Source organism: Salvelinus fontinalis, chromosome 32 (assembly GCF_029448725.1).
Source record: "Salvelinus fontinalis isolate EN_2023a chromosome 32, ASM2944872v1, whole genome shotgun sequence".
Taxonomy (NCBI): domain Eukaryota; kingdom Metazoa; phylum Chordata; class Actinopteri; order Salmoniformes; family Salmonidae; genus Salvelinus; species Salvelinus fontinalis.
In genome coordinates, this window is record NC_074696.1 from 35,749,326 (window position 1) to 35,765,697 (window position 16,372).

General features: G+C 43.5%; 1 protein-coding gene across 5 annotated transcripts; it reads left to right on the top strand.

Annotated features, from left to right (window-relative positions):
* On the top strand, positions 1–15,378 carry LOC129831185 (GA-binding protein subunit beta-2-like). Of its 5 annotated transcripts, none has more exons than XM_055894292.1 (8): positions 1–453; positions 6,819–6,926; positions 7,136–7,303; positions 7,570–7,764; positions 8,084–8,303; positions 8,870–9,043; positions 11,227–11,345; positions 11,624–15,378. In XM_055894292.1, exons 2-8 carry the CDS (start codon positions 6,819–6,821, stop codon positions 11,903–11,905), a joined length of 1,266 nt encoding a protein of 421 aa, XP_055750267.1. In that variant the 5' UTR covers positions 1–453; the 3' UTR covers positions 11,906–15,378. The 5 variants fall into 5 exon arrangements, with proteins under 5 accessions (XP_055750267.1, XP_055750268.1, XP_055750266.1 ...); XM_055894293.1 differs by having other exon boundaries at positions 1–244; positions 8,873–9,043; XM_055894291.1 differs by having other exon boundaries at positions 2–244.
* The last annotated feature ends 994 nt before the right edge of the window (positions 15,379–16,372 follow it).

A 16,372-nucleotide genomic window follows, 5' to 3' on the forward strand; every position in this document is an offset into this window, starting at 1 on the left:
TGGGCATTGAAGGAGGAAAGGCTGATCTCACATCTGGGCTTGCTACTTTTTCCAAGTCATGCGCCCGCCCACAAGAGGGTTCAAAAGGCTTGGTTTCCACCTCCGGTGTCGAGTAGCCGCCATCTTTGTATCCGTTCAAATACAAAAATAATATTTATTTTCATTCACTAAGGTGAGGAGAAAATAATTTGGTATAGGAACTTATGTCCGCAGCCTAAGAGCATTCATTTGAAGCCTTATCAAGGTAAGAACTACACAACGTTAACTTGCTTCCATTCGGGATTCCGCCTGCAGCTAGCTAGCTAACGTTTGCTGTTATTAAAGTTAGCCAGGCATTAGCTAACTATGTGGAGCACATCTTAAGTCTGGCTGGCAACGAGACCGAGTACCTCAGTAACGTGGTAGTTTCGAAGTTGGCACATTGTGAGAAAATCCATCCATCACGCGCACAAAGTTTGTAGAACTTTCCCATTTCTTAAAAGTGCATGTTCATACTTTTTAAAGTGTCATTAACGTTGGTAACTAACGTTACTGTAGCTAATGTAGATGTAATTATTACTTGCTAACTTTAGCTAGCTAGCAACATGGTTGGTTAGATAACAAACCTGTCGCCATCAGGCTCATAGATGGTAGAAATACTCGTACATAAAGGTGATTGCGTCTCACGTCTTTGACAAACAAGCAATTATAAATAAATCGAGCGTTCAAATTTGAGATTGCGCGAAACCATTTGAGGCATACGAGAAAGAATGCCGTTAACCGGATGTGGAAGTAGTTTTTTCTCTTCGTGTAAAATAGGAATTTCTCTACTGACTTCCCCCGGAAAAACAACAACTTAATATCAGTGTTTCCTGTCATGTATTTAAATGTCTTTGTTGGTGGTTGTTAAATAATGTGGGTGAAAGATTTAACGCATAATGTGACACATGGCTGCCTCTTGTTCGTTTTCACCACCGAGGCGCATAAGATGGCTACTCGTCTTCTCCATCAATGATGGCATCATCATCACGCTTTTGCAATGAAGAGAGCCTCATGTCAGTGGGCTCTCATGATTGTAACAATAATTTGTCACCGATAACCAATCAGCAAACTACTATGTAACGACAACAAAAAAAGTGCACATCTGCTATTCATATTTTACGAACATATTACTTTGTGCTGGGTCATTGTTGGTCCATGCATGCCACAGATCATAACGTTTTTCAAATGTAGAGTTAGCCTATTACCCGTTGGACGTTACGGATAACTACCTTCATTTATGTCAGCAATGACTGATAAAGGGTTTTGAGTGATGTATGTTATATGTAGCATAACTGACTTCAGTACTTTACAACATTCATTGTGTTATGCTCAAATGGAACGTCTGATAAGCATGTATCGGGAATGGCTAGACTTATTCGCATGTATTGCACGTGTCTGCAGCAGTAATATAAACAAACCCGTTTTGTCTCCGGAGTCGTTTCACACAAGCACTCCACAGAACGAAAGGGCGTCTTTCACTATTGATTTCTTACATTAAACGCTAAATTGTAAATCAAATCAAATTTTGTATTTGTCACATGCTTCGTAAACAACAGGTGTAAGCTAACAGTGAAATGCTTATGGGGCCTTCCCAACAATGCAGAGAGAGAAATGCACATGGTCAGGGGTACGAGGTAATTGAGGTAGATTTAAGCAATAATGCACAAGGGGGTGTGGTATATGGCTTTTCTTATACATGAGCCAGGCAACGCTGAGTGCCTGGATACAGCCCTTAGCCGTGGTATATTGACAATTTACCACAAACCCCCAAGGTGCCTTATTGCTATTATAAACTGTTTACAAACTTAATTGGAACAGTAAAAATAAATGGTCATACCACAGCTTTCAGACAATCAGCATTCAAATCAAAGTTTATTTGTCACTTGTGCCGAATACAACAGGTGTAGAGCTTACAGTGAAATGCTTACTTACAGGCTCTAACCAACAGTGCAAAAAAGGTATTAGGTGAACAATAGGTAAGTAAAGAAATAAAAACAACAGTAAAAAAGAGTGACAAAAACAGTAGGGAGGCTATATACAGGCACCGGTTAGTCGGGCTGATTTGAGGTAGTATGTAGATATGGTTAAAGTGACTATGCATATAAGATAAACGGAGAGTAGCAGTAGCGTAAAAGAGGGGGTGGTGGGTGGCAGGACACAATGCAGATAGCACGGTTAGCCAATGTGCGGCGGCACTGGTTGGTCGGGCCAATTGAGGTAGTATGTACATGAATGTATAGTTAAAGTGACTATGCATATATGATAAACAGAGAGTAGCAGCAGCGTAAAAGAGGGGTTGGGGGGGAACACAATGCAAATACTCCGGGTAGCCATTTGATTAGCATTTCAGGAGTCTTATGGCTTGGGGGTAAAAACTGTTGAGAAGCCTTTTTGCCCCAGACTTGGCACTCCGGTACCGCTTGCCATGTGGTAGTAAACAGAAGTCTATGACTGGGGTCTTTGACAATTTTTAGGGCATTCCTCTGACACCGCCTGGTGTAGAGGTCATGGATGGCAGGCAGCTTATCCCCAGTGATGTACTAGGCCGTATGCACTACCCTCTGTAGTGCCTTGCGGTCGGAGGCCGAGCAATTGCTGTACCAGGCAATGATGCAACCAGTCAAGATGCTCTCGATGTTGCAGCTGTAGAACCTTTTGAGGATATGAGGACCCATGTCAAATCTTTTTAGTTTCCTAAGGTGGAATTGGCTATGTCGTGCCCTCTTCACAACTGTCTTGGTGTGTTTGTACCATTCTAGTTTGTTGGTAATGTTGACACCAAGGAACTTGAAGCTCTCAACCTGCTCCACTACAGCCCCGTCGATGAGAATGGGGCCGTGCTCGGTCCTCCTTTTCCTGTAGTCCACAATCATCTCCTTAGTCTTAGTTACGTTGAGGGATAGGTTGTTATTCTGGCACCACCCGGCCAGGTCTCTGACCTTCTCCCTATAGGCTGTTTCATCATTGTCGGTGATCAGGCTGTTGTGTCGTCTGAAACTTAATGATGGTGTTGGAGTCGTGCCTGACCATGCAGTTGTGGGTGAACAGGGAGTACAGGAGGGGACTGAGCATGCACCCCTGAGGGGCTCCAGTGTTGAGGATCGGCGTGGCAGATGTGTTGCTACCTACCCTCACCACCTGGGGGCGGCTCGTCAGGAAGTCCAGGATCCAGTTGCAGAGGGAGGTGTTTAGTCACAGGATCCTTAGCTTAGTGATGAGCTTTGAGGGTACTATGGTGTTGAACGCTGAGCTATAGTCAATGAATAGCATTCTCACGTAGGTGTTCCTTTTGTCCAGGTGGGAAAGGGCATTGTGAAGTGCAATAGAGATTGCATCATCTGTGGATCTGTTTGGGCGGTATGTAAATTGGAGTGGGTCTAGGGTTTCTGGGATAATGGTGTTGTGAGCCATTACCAGCCTTTCAAAGATCTTCATGGCTATGGACGTGAGTGCTACGGGTCTGTAGTCATTTAGGCAGGTTGTCTTCGTGTTCTTGGGCACAGGGACTGGTGGTCTGCTTGAAACATGTTGGTAATACAGACTCAATCAGGGACATGTTGAAATTGTCAGTCAAGGCACCTTCCAGTTGGTCAGCACATGACCGGAGCACACGTCCTGGTAATCCGTCTGGCCCCGCAGCCTTGTGAATGTTGACCTGTTTAAAGGTCTTACTCACGTCGGCCATGGAGAGCGTGATCACATAGTCGTCCAGAACAGCTGATGCTCTCATGCATGCCTCAGTGTTGCTTGCCTCGAAGCAAGCATAGGAGTGATTTAGCTTGCCTGGTAGGCTCGTGTCACTGGGCAACTCGCGGCTGTGCTTCCCTTTGTAGTCTGTAATAGTTTGCAAGCCCCGCCACATAAGTCGAGTGTCGGAGCCGGTGTAATACGATTCAATCTTAGCCCTGTATTGACGCTTTGCCTGTTTGATGGTTCGTCGGAAGGCATAGCAGGATTCCTTATAAGCTTCCGGGTTAGAGTCCCGCACCTTGAAAGCGGCAGCTCTACCCTTTAGCTCAGTGCGACTGTTGCCTGTAATCCATTCAGGGCTCACACCGCCCAGTTGATAAATTAACGCCACATGACCAAAAGTATATGGACACCCGCTCGTCGAACATCTCATTCCAAAATCATGGGCATTAATATGGACTTTGTACACCCTTTGCTGCTATACCAGCCTCCACTCTTCTGGGAAGGATTTCCACTAGATGTTGGAACATTGCTGCAGGAACTTGCTTCCATTCAGCCACAAGCATTTGTGAGGTCAGACACTGATGTTGGGTGATTAGGCCTGGCTCGCATTGTTCCAATTCATCCCAAGGGTGTCCGATGGGGTTGAGGTCAGGGCTCTGTGCAGGCCAGTCAAGTTCTTCCACACCGATCTCGACAAACCATTTCTGTATGGACCTCCATTTGTGCACTGGGGCATTGTCATGCTGAAACAGGAAGGGGCTTTCCCCAAACTGTTACCACAAAGTTGGATGCACAGAATCGTCTAGAATGCCATTGTATGCTATAGCGTTAAGAGGGGCCTAGCCCGAACCATGAAAAACAGCCCAGATCATTATTCCTCCTCCACCAAACTTTACAGTTTTGCAACACAAACAAACATTGGGGCAGGTAGCGTTCACCTGGCATCCGCCAAACCCAAATTTGTACTTCGGACTGCCATATGGTGAAGCGTGATTAATCAATCCAGAGAACACGTTCAGAGTCCAATGGCGGCGAGCTTTACACCACTCCAGCCGATGTTTGGCATTGTGCATGGTGATCTTAGGCTTGTGCTCGGCCACGGAACCCCATTTCATGAAGCTCCAGACGAACAGTTCTTGTGCTGATGTTGCTTCCAGAGATAGTTTCGAACTTGGTTTTGAGTGTTGTAACTGAGGACAGACTATTTCTACGCACTACAACACTCTGTAAGCTTGTGTGGCCTACCACTTTGCAGCTGAGCTGTTGTTGCTCCTAGACGTTTCCACTTCACAATAACAGCACTTACAGTTGACCAGGGTAGCTCTAGCAGGGCAGGAATTTGACACGCTGACTTGTTGGAAAGGTGGCATCCTATGACGGTGCCACATTGAAAGTCACTGAGCTCTTCAGTAAGGCCATTCTACTGCCAATGTTGTCTATGGAAATTGCATGGCGGTGTGCTTGAATTTATACACCTGTCAGTAGGGCTGGGCGATATGGCCAAAATCTCATATCCCCATATAGGTCATTTCATATCCCAATTACGATACATATCACGATTATAGCACATTTTCTGTAAATTAAATTAATTGTTTATATAAAATTACATGTAAAGGCCTATTTCTTATTACATTTTGAATTATACTCAACAAAAAGGTACTTACTCATATTTGATTATTTCTCCTTTTATTTAGAACCTTTGTACACATTTTTTATTAAGCAGGTAACAAAATATAAAATGTATGCATCAAATCTAAAAAGGTAAATAGAAAACACTTCAACTATAGTTGCAAACAATAAATATAGGCCTAACATACATTTCTTTTTTTGGGTTTGCCTGTTTTGCATGTTATTTTGGCATTAAAACAAGTCACATATCAGTTTGGGTCGAGTGTTGGTACCAACTCAACCCCCCGTTTCTCAACCGTGTAAATTGGGACCATGTCTTTGCAGATGTAAGTTGTAACGGAAGCTGTTTTGTCCTTCCATCTTCGTGATTCTTTGCCATATGGTGTGCCGCGAGCAAAAGCCTCTTGCAACGTCTGAGTCGGGGGTTTGTTTTGAACACTCCACTACTTTTTGGGGGTCTCATCCGTAGACTCTCTGTACTTTCACATGATTCTTGCATAGGTGGTAAAACAAGTTAGTGGTGTTTGTGCCTGTTGTCGGGACCGGCCTGCGGCATATTTTGCAGAAGACGGTTTTCTGGTCCGTGTCAGACTTTTCATATCCAAACCATATCCATGCGATCGAAGTAGCCCCTCTTAGGCACGGTCTCTGTGCTATGTGTCACGTTCACTCTCCATGTTTGTTTGTGTTGCAAATTTCCACGCAAAGCGGCATCCAATTGATAAAAAATATTGCCGTAAAGATTGATTTGCGACACAATGAAATAAATTATAGACGTTTTTCTATCGTTACACTGTATTTATCCTCCAGCCCTACCTGTGAGCAACGGGTGTGGCTGAAATAGCAGTATCCACTAATTTGAAGGGGTGTCCACATACTTTTGTGTGTGTCTGCCTATAGGTAGGGGTAAAGTGACTAGGCAGCAGGATAAACAGTAACAGCAGTATGTGAGGAGTCAAAATTGTAAGTTCCATTACTACTAGAATACTTCCATGATGACTGCTGTTGTTAAACAAAATGTATCTAACATAACTAATAACTTAACTTTATGTATGTAAGATCTGATGTATGATTTGAAACACATCTAGCTATGTTCATTTGTAAATATCTGCTAGGGCAGAGTCCTCTCATTTGATTAAGCTAGAGAACCCTAACCCATTATTGAGTTTCAAAAGCAGGCATAAAAGTACATACTTTATCAAGTAGGGCCCTGTGTTTTGGTTAATCATGTCACATGACCTGGATTTAAACTTTATTTTAAGCCTTTTCCAGAAATGAAAATTGGACCAAAATTGAAATCAGTTGTCTGAGGATGGTGCTGGACCTTCTGACATAAAAAGAAAAGGGTACAGTTTGATGAAAAAGCATAAAATAAAGGTTAAAATCCAGATCAGGGAAAATATACTGCAACAGTTGCATACGTGTACAATCACATGGGGACAAATACTGCAACCTTTGTAATTGTGTTGTCTCAGATGTCGCTGGTGGATTTGGGGAAGCGGCTACTTGAGGCTGCACGGAAAGGCCAGGACGATGAAGTCAGGACACTCATGGCCAATGGGGCTCCCTTCACCACAGACTGGGTAATGATTCCTCTCTTAACTTCTCTACCCGGGCAGTTTTTATTACCTGCTTCAGTTTAACTACTTTTACCCACCCCAGGGTTTTAGCTGGTTTGTGTGATCTAAATGCAAAACAAGATATGCAAGTTCATAAGTAAAAAACGTGCCAGTCCAATTCACCTGTATGGTGTTTTGACTCTGTCCCTCTTACTCTTTGGCACTCTGAGCAGCTGGGCACATCTCCGTTGCACCTGGCCGCCCAACACGGACACTATTCCACCGCCGAGGTGCTGCTCAGAGCAGGTGTCAGCAGGGACGCCCGAACCAAAGTCGACAGGACCCCTCTGCATATGGCCGCTTCAGAGGGCCACAACGTCATCGTGGATCTATTAGTCAGGGTACACACGTCTCTAAGGTTTTAGCTGTTTATTCTGTGTTTAGGCCTGATATCTAGGTTGGGTCTGACCTGGCACCCTATTACTAATATAGTGCACTGCTTTTGACCAGATGCCAATTTCAGATGCAGACCTAGTCTTTCTCTGACCAAAATGTCTTACATCTAAGTGCACTAGAAAACGTGGATACATGTGTGAAGAAAGCAGAAAAACATCCAAATCTGCCAGGTGCCTTACCCTCTCCTTATTTCTCCTGGGTCACTCTACAGAGTGGAGCAGATATTAATGCCAAAGACATGCTGAAGATGACTGCTCTCCACTGGGCCGCCCAGAACGGCCACCAAAGGGTAGCAGAGACGCTCGTCAAACATGGCGCAGATGTTCACGCTCTCAGTAAATTCGATAAGACTCCATTCGACATCGCAGGAGACATCCAGAATGCAGACCTTATGCTCCTACTACAGGTGAGACCTTAAGTTGCATGTGGAGTCTAATTGAAAGGTCTCCATGCAATATTATTATGGACTCAAAAAAAAGTGCCTAAAGGATTTTCTCCCAAAAATACATTATTTTGAACTTCTTTGACAGTATGCTCCTTTAGGATTACAATGCATTTACATAATTATTCAGATACAGATGTTTTTGCATTACTTCTTATTTCAATGCACAACTGCCTCTCCTTTGTTTGTAGGAACTCTCATGATTTCTATCCTGACGGTCTCCCCTGTCTGTGGCGGTGTTGTATATATGCTCTGATAGTGTTGACAATGTGTTTGTCTATAGGAAGGAATGCAGAACCAGGTGAACATGAACGCAGAGGCTGGCATGACGGGGAGCTCGGCCCAGCCTCAGTTTATCATCCAGGGCATCCCAGGGCTCCAGGGGGGCGTGGTCAACCTGGCGGACCTCCTCAACAACGCTGCCAAGGCCAACTCTGGTAGGCTCCAGGGGGGCGTGGTCAACCTGGCCGACCTCCTCAACAACGCTGCCAAGGCAAACTCTGGTAGCTACTGGGTTTATACACACAGACTGGGCTAGGGTTCATACTATTGCCAGAAGACCAGTCATTTCAAAAGGGTTTGTGGCTGAAATGTGTCCATCTTACTGCTTTTATGTTATGGAAACTGGTGTCTCCAGTTAATAACTGCATAAGAGTTCAAGGGTCCCCCTGCCTCAGCGCAATATGCCCCAAACTCCTTTGTTTTCTCTAATCTAGTGCCTGGCCTTTATCACTCTGATCTTATAAGCTGATAAAGTCTGCTGATGCTGTATGGACCCACACGAACGGGTAGCTACCACCACAATATGCGATATGTGGGAGTAAAAGGTCATGCAGAAAATAAACATTAATTCTCAGCGTTCAGATGTAAATACTTCCGCACAGCTTGAATTCCTTTGAGCTTTAGCATGTTACTGTATGTAATGCTTATTTAAATGAGAATATTTAGTTAACTGCCACAAACTACAGTGTATATGTGCTTATGAACTATTTCCTAATACAAGAGCTGCAGTCGACAGTTAACTTGAACTTTTCCCTCCTCTCTCCCTCTTTGACCCCTTGTCTGACAGCAGGTGAATCTGAGGAAGCCATAGCAGCCAATTCTTTGGACCCCGGCAGCATCCAGCACATGGTGAACGAGCAAGGTCAAAGGGTTATCACCATAGTGACCGACCAACACGGCAACCTGCAGACTGGAGGGCTTGGTCAGCCATTCTTTGTCACCATGCAGCACGGACAACAGAGTAAGAGAACGTCTCCCTTTTGGTCACTTAACAGTGACCCTGTTCCATTTCAGCCTGTAGCCACTTCCCATAGCCCCTATCCATTTGGGAACAGTTTCCCAGATCCTACTCCTGGACTAAAAGCACACTCAGTGGAGAATCTCAATTGAAAGCTCTTTTTAGTCTAAGGGTAGGCTTTCTCTGGGTCTAGGAAACCTGCACTTGGTGTTCTAATGCTGCGTTCATAACCAAGTGGGAAGGTGGTATTTACCACATATGACTTGGGAAAATCCGCCATCGCACCTCCAACTTGTACTACTATTACTAGTGGGAAACTCATCCCTGAGCTCCGACTTCTCCCATATGCTGACCTCTGAGGTCACCTACTAAGGAAATTACCTCGATAACAGCATTTTCGGCTGTTAAATACAACAAAACATTATTTATAAATAGCAGTCTATTAATATGGTTGACACAGCTTGTTGGCCATTAGCCAATCTGTGTTTCTCAATGAGTTCAACTGGTATTTATGATTTCTCAACTGGTAATTACCCCCTTCTCACTTGGTTATGAGCGCAACATTAAAGTAGTCAGTAAGTTATGGTGAAATGTCCACTTAACCTACAAGAAACCTTATTGTTGTGACAATGTGGATCTTGTATTTGTAGACAGCAGTTTTTAGCTTTCTGGCAGATTGTTTTGTGCAAGTTGCTTGGTAGAACTTTGTGTTCTACTTCATCATTAATGTACAGTGCAATTGGAAAGTATTGGAAGACCCCTTCCCTGTTCTACATTTTGTTACGTTACAGCCTGATTCTAAAATTGATGAGGAAAATGTTTTATTTATTCAATCTACACACAATACCCCATAATGACAAAAATAAATTAATAAAAACCGTACCTTATTTACATAAGTATGCAGACCCTTTGCTATGAGACTCGAAATTGCACTCAGGTGCATCTTGTTTCCATTGATCATCGTTGAGATGTTTCTACAACTTGATCAGAGTCCACCTGTGCTAAATTCAATTGATTGAACATAATTTGGGAAGGCACACACCTGTCTATATAAGGTCCCACAGTTGACAGTGCATGTCAGAGCAAAAACCAAGCCATGAGGTTGAAGGAATTGTCTGTAGAGCCCCGAGACAGGATTGTGTCGCGGCACAGATCTGGGGAAGGGTACCAAAACAGAACACAATGGCCTCCATCATTCTTAAATAGAAGAAGTTTGGAACCGCCAAGACTCTTCCTAGAGCTGGCCGCCTGGCCAAACTGAGCAATCGGGGGACGGGCCTTGGTCTCCATGTTAGAGTGGTCAGACGGAAGCCACTCTTCAGTAAAAGGCACATGACAGCCCACTTGGAGTTTGCCAAAAGGCACCTAAAGGACTCTCAGACCATGTTAAAAAAAAAAAAAAAAAAAAAAAAGATTATCTGGTCTGTTGAAACCAAGATTGAACTATTTGGCCTGAATGGTGAAGCATGGTGGTGGCAGCATCATGCTGTGGGGGTGTTTTTCAGCAGCAGGGACTGGGAGACTAGTCAGGATCGAGGGGAAAGATGAATGGAGCAAAGTACGGAGAGAACCTGCTCCAGAGCGCTCAGGACCTCAGACTGGGGAGACTGTTCCCCTTCTAACAGGATAACGACCCTAAGCACACAGCCAAGACAACGCAAGAGTGGCTTCGGGACAAGTCTCTGAATGTCCTTGAGTTGCCCAGCCAGAGCTCGGACTTGAACCCGATTTGAACATCTCTGGAGAGACCTGAAAATAGCTGTGCAGCAACGCTCCCAATCCAACCTGACAGAGCTTGAGAGGATCTGCACAGAAGAATGGGAGAGAGACCCCAAATTCAGGTGTGCCAAGCTTGTAGCGTCATACCCAAGAAGACTGCAGGCTGTAATCGCTGCCAAAGGTGCTTCAACAAAGTACTGAGTAAAGTGTCTGAATATATAAAATTATATTTCATTTTTTTTTTTATGCATTTGTAAAAACCTATTTTTGCTTTGTCATTATGGGGTATTGTGTGTAGATTGAGGGGGGAAATGATTGCATACATTTTAGAATAAGGCTGTAATGTAACAATGTGGAAAAGGTCTAGGGGTCCGAATACTTTCTGAATGCACTATTTTTAATGACCTATAGTCACTTTTGAGATTTATGATCCTCCAGGCTCTGAACTGTTGTCTGTTGATTTGCAGTGTTGGCGATGCCAGCCAATCAGGTGATAGAGGAGGTGGTTGATGAGGAACCCCAGCCCCCGCTCTCCCGCAAGAGGAAACTGGAGGCCTCGGCCAACCACATGGAGTCTGGAGACACGGTCAGGGGCGGACCACATCTTACTTAGATCATTTTTTCCCCCTCTTGTGCAATACATTGAACTGATATGCTTCTGCCATTTTAACTGATTTAACCAGTTTTATTTAATTTTGCTCTAGAGATTCTAGAATCTGCTGTGAAAATGTTTTTGCATAGATTATATGAAACCCTTAGATTATTTTGATACTGTGGCGTTGGCACAAGTGGGGTGCAAGTGTGTGTGACCTGCAGTCTGACATTTCGGTCTCCTTAATTCTATTTATCCATCCCTCTATCCAGGAGCAGTTACAGAGGCAGCTGCAGGAGGCCAACCGGAAGGCCCAGGAGTACCGGCAGCAGCTGATGTGCAAGGAGCAGGAAGCAGAGCAGTACCGCATGAAGCTAGAGGCAATGTCACACAGCCATACCAACGGCACCTCGGAGCAGGAGGAGGTGGTTGGGGGTGATGAGGACGAGGTGCAGGAAGAGTTGATGCTCCAGGAGGGAGACATAATCATCAAGACGGAGGAGCTGGTGACGCTGGTGGACTCGGCGCCCTCCCACACCGAGGTCATCTCATAATGTCAGACTGATGTCACTGACTGAAGGAGAAATGGACACGTGGACTCGCGCAACAGGCCAGCCTGTTGGTGTTTTCATAGCTCTTTTGTTAATTATTTTCCTGCTATGTTTTGTTTTTGTACTATATTTACTTTTTCTGCCGTTTTATTTTCCTCTATTTGTGTTTATATTTTTTACAAATAGCGACACGAGGAGCTGAATATATTGATTGAGGAGCAGGAACGGGACCTGCTCAGCCTGTGACTCAGTAAGCTTGCCTAGCTGAAGAATGTCTATGCTCGCTGGGAAAAACGGGGTCTCGGGCACTCTGTCTCAGATATCTATGATGTCTGACACATGTCAATGGTGTGTGTGTGTGTGGGGAAATAGATTTTTCATGGTTCCAACAGCATGTCCTAAGGTGACCAAGATGCAAATCCAAAGTTTATTAGACACGTCCATCCATAGAACCAGAGGACAGGTCTGTGGAGAGAACACTGTTTTGTTCAACTCCTTCAGGTCTCAAAAGTCTCCCTCTGCCTCAGTCTTCCATCCATCCAACCACCCACCACGGGCAATGGGATTGGTACTTAAGCATGCCCATTTCCTATTTCAAAATAATCCTCTTACATGAGAAATGACAACGCATGTAGTTGGCAACAGTCATTCTCAGCATGTATTGGGCTCATCATTCACAGTGTAATAATGAATTTTTTCAAAGTTGTGAATGGCAGTGTTTTGACTTTCATGGCACCACGTTAAGCTTTGTCCTCTAGTTGTCGTCGGGGCCACTTCCATAGTGCGGTAGTGATTGTAGGTTTACTCTTGCACAAGTCACAACACTCCTCCCGCTGATGTTGATACAAAGATGAACTTCCCATCGTTTTAATGCCCCCGTGGCTTTAATCACTAGTAGCCCCACTCCCCAGAGACGGACAGGAATAAGGGTGTCAGATTAGGTGACTGTGTCCTTCTGACAATTACTGCTTCTCATGTCCCGACACTTGTTTCTATCACAGTCACTGTTCCGTGACACTTTTTAGTATTCTCCCAAACTGAATGAGAATGTGATGGACATACCTTGGACATCGTCTGGGTTAACATTTATCACTCGGGTGAATGGAACGTAATCTCTGCACGCTATTCAGTAAGGGCCAAATGTAAACTTGAGATGCCAACCCTGATTTTAAAATTGTGCCTAAATTTTGCATTGATGACATGGGGGGGATTTCCATGGAAATTAAGATTATGCTTGTGGATCTCAAGTTCTGATATGTCCATAGTGTATCAGATACTTTTTCCCAGGTGTACGTTTTTCATTAGACACACTAAAGTTTTTTTTGTTTATTGAAACAACAAACTCATAAAATTAACGATGTTGATACACTATGTACAAAAGTATGTGCACACCACCTCAAATGAGTGGATTTGGCTACTTCAGCCACACCTGTTGCTGACAGGATATAACATTGAGCACACAGACATGCGGTCTCCATAGACAAACATTGGCAGTAGAATGGCCTTACTGAAGAGCTCAGTGGCTTTCAACGTTTCAATGTCATAGAATGCCAACTTAACAAGTCAGTTCATCATTTCTGCCCTGCTAGAGCTGCTCCAGGCAGCTGTAAGTCCTGTTATTGTGAAGTGAAAATGTCTAGGAGCAACAACGGCTCAGCCGTGAAGTGGTAGGCCACACAAGCTCATAGAACGGGAGTGCTGTAGCGCGTAAAAATCGCCTATCCTCTCTTGCAGCACTCACTACCAAGTTCCAAACTACCTCTGAAAGCAATGTCAGCATAAGAACTGTTCGTCGGTAGCTTCATGAAATGGGTTTCCATGGCTGTGCAGCCACGCACAAGCAAGCCTAGGATCGCCAAGCATTGGCTGGAGTGGTGTAAAGCTCGCCGCCTTTGGACTCTGGAGCAGTGGAAATGCGTTCTTTGGAGTGATGAGTCACGCTTCACGATTTGGCAGTCTGGGTTTGGCGGATGCCAGGAGGACGCTACCTGCCCGACTGCATAGTGTCAACTGTCAAATTTGGTGGAGGAGGAATAATAGTCTCGGACGGGCTAGGCCCCTTACTTCCAGTGAAGGGAAATCTTAACGCTACAGCATACAGTGACATTCTAGATGATTCTGTGTTTCCAACTTTGTAGCAAAGGGGGGGGACCAACTCCATATTAATGCCCATGATTTTAGAATGAGCTGTTTGACGAGCAGGTGTCCACATACTTTTGGAAGTGTGTGTGTACACACATTTTTAGCATTAAAATGTTTATGTACTCTGATCCTTGGTCAGTTTTTGAGAGGAGCGTGCATCTTCTATAATTGATTTCTCACCATGGCTAACTGGGTGGATGAAATACACCACCCAATTTTTGGTTTCAGAATTGAAATCCCTTCAGATAACCCCTTTACTTACCAGCCCCAATACCTCTACTGCCCCTTTTGAAGTTATTGGAGGAAGAGGCCTGCTGTTTTAGGCCTGCTGTTTTGCTGGAATACCGTTCCTCTGGCCTATGGCGCTCTCCACTCACCCATTGTAAACAAAGACTTGTCTCTTCCTTTGTTCAGAAGTCAATATTCTTCATGACTAATAGTTATATTTTATAAGCTCTCCGCAAGCCTTTTTCTTATGTACATATAAAATTGTATTTTTTTAAGTGTATCTGAATGCTATGGGATGTAAACTGCCTATATATGAAATATATAAGCACATCTTTCGTTTAGCATCTCTTTGCCATATTGTATAGTTGAACATGTTTAGTATGCACCAATTTGATGAAATAATCATATTTACCATGATTTGATTGTTGTAGCTTTACCTGTCGTTTCGCAACCGCTCTCACAGTTGCGGCTACTTGACCGAGCCATGAATGACTGTGTGTACTTTGATTGCTTCGATTAAAAAACGGTGAAAACTGTCTTTAAAATGTTAGAACCGGTATCTGCCACATGCTTTACCGTGTGTGTTGGATAACCTCAGTCTTCTCAGAGATGGAGAACTCGTGGCTCAGTACAATTTCCTCTGTTTTATGCATTGTTCCATATGTTGACCAGCAGGTGGCACTACACTTTAACGGCTGTTTTGGATTTGCAATGTTACACTGCTGCTCATGGCACTGCAGTGAATTTCCCTCTTGTGAAGCCTCAAAATGTTTAATCATTGACTTTTATCATAAAGCATCTCACCAAAGCATATTATAGTAGAATATACCTGATCCAGAATTCTTACTAGATCTCTCTATTGGGATACAGTATAGCAGTGTTTTAGTGATAACAGACATCACAGCAGACCCCATTTTGAAATAAACAGAACACTATTAAGGACTTTCCTCTTGACCATTTTGAGAAGATAAGGAACGATGATCTTGCCACAAGAATGGAGTTGTGTAATGATTAATGTACGATGGTTTTGTATAATTGTTTTTCTATTTCAAGAGAAGTGTATGGACTATTTTTAAGCATCAAATAAATGCTAACTCTTATGAGAACTGCTTTTTTTTGTAACACTATGTGGGTTACTCTACAATAACCTGTGTAATAGATGCTTCTATTGTAGTAGGTCATTCCTGCCTGCTGCTGTAACCCCTGTTCACATCTGTGTTAAAGGAAAATTCCACCCAAAAATGATATTTTGTTATTTGTTTCATTAGTCCATTGTTGATATAGTCCCAAAAATGTTTTGCATGTCAGCAATCAAGTTGTCAAGATATATACATTTCAAAATACAGAAATACTGTCGGTGTGATGCGTTTTGAATCATATGATGCAAAATGCATCATACCGGCTGTATTTGGAAAGTTGGATATCTTAAACTTCTAAACCTGCAAAACATCTTGGCACTATATAAACAATGAACTAATGAAACAAATACCAAAAGTGGAGTTTACCTTTAAAAGGATGAGAACACTATCTGCATAATGTATGCATACACAAAGTTAGATGGTGAATAATGCCGTAACCCATTACCCTACCAATGGATGCTTTCTCCAGGACCTCCATTGAACGTTGTTGCAGAGCTCCTTCATAACTATATAGAAGTCCACTTGTTTTTTTCGCCCTATCTCACCCTCACTTCAAAATCTTCTAAATGAAATGATTCCCACGTGAAGGAGTTGGACATATTTCCCTCCGTGGCTCTTGGGCTTCATGTAAATGTTCTCCCTAAGGGGCTACAGTACAGAAATGGCATTGTTGGATAATGAAGAGGTGTAAATGATTGTGTTCCTCTTGTGCATCGCTCATTCTCCTATTATCCGCACATTAAGTTGAAATTGATTTGAACATGTTTGGATCGCGCCCAAAGAGACTACGTGATGGATTTAATGTGACTCCATGTTGCTCCTAATAGCACCTTGAATTCCCATGAGTTTGGAATGAGATGTTCGACGACCAGAAACGTCTTCTATTCTTATTATCTGTTCTTAAAATGACACAATATGTTATTTACCATTCATTTTTATTTGGCACAAAATAATCTGAAAC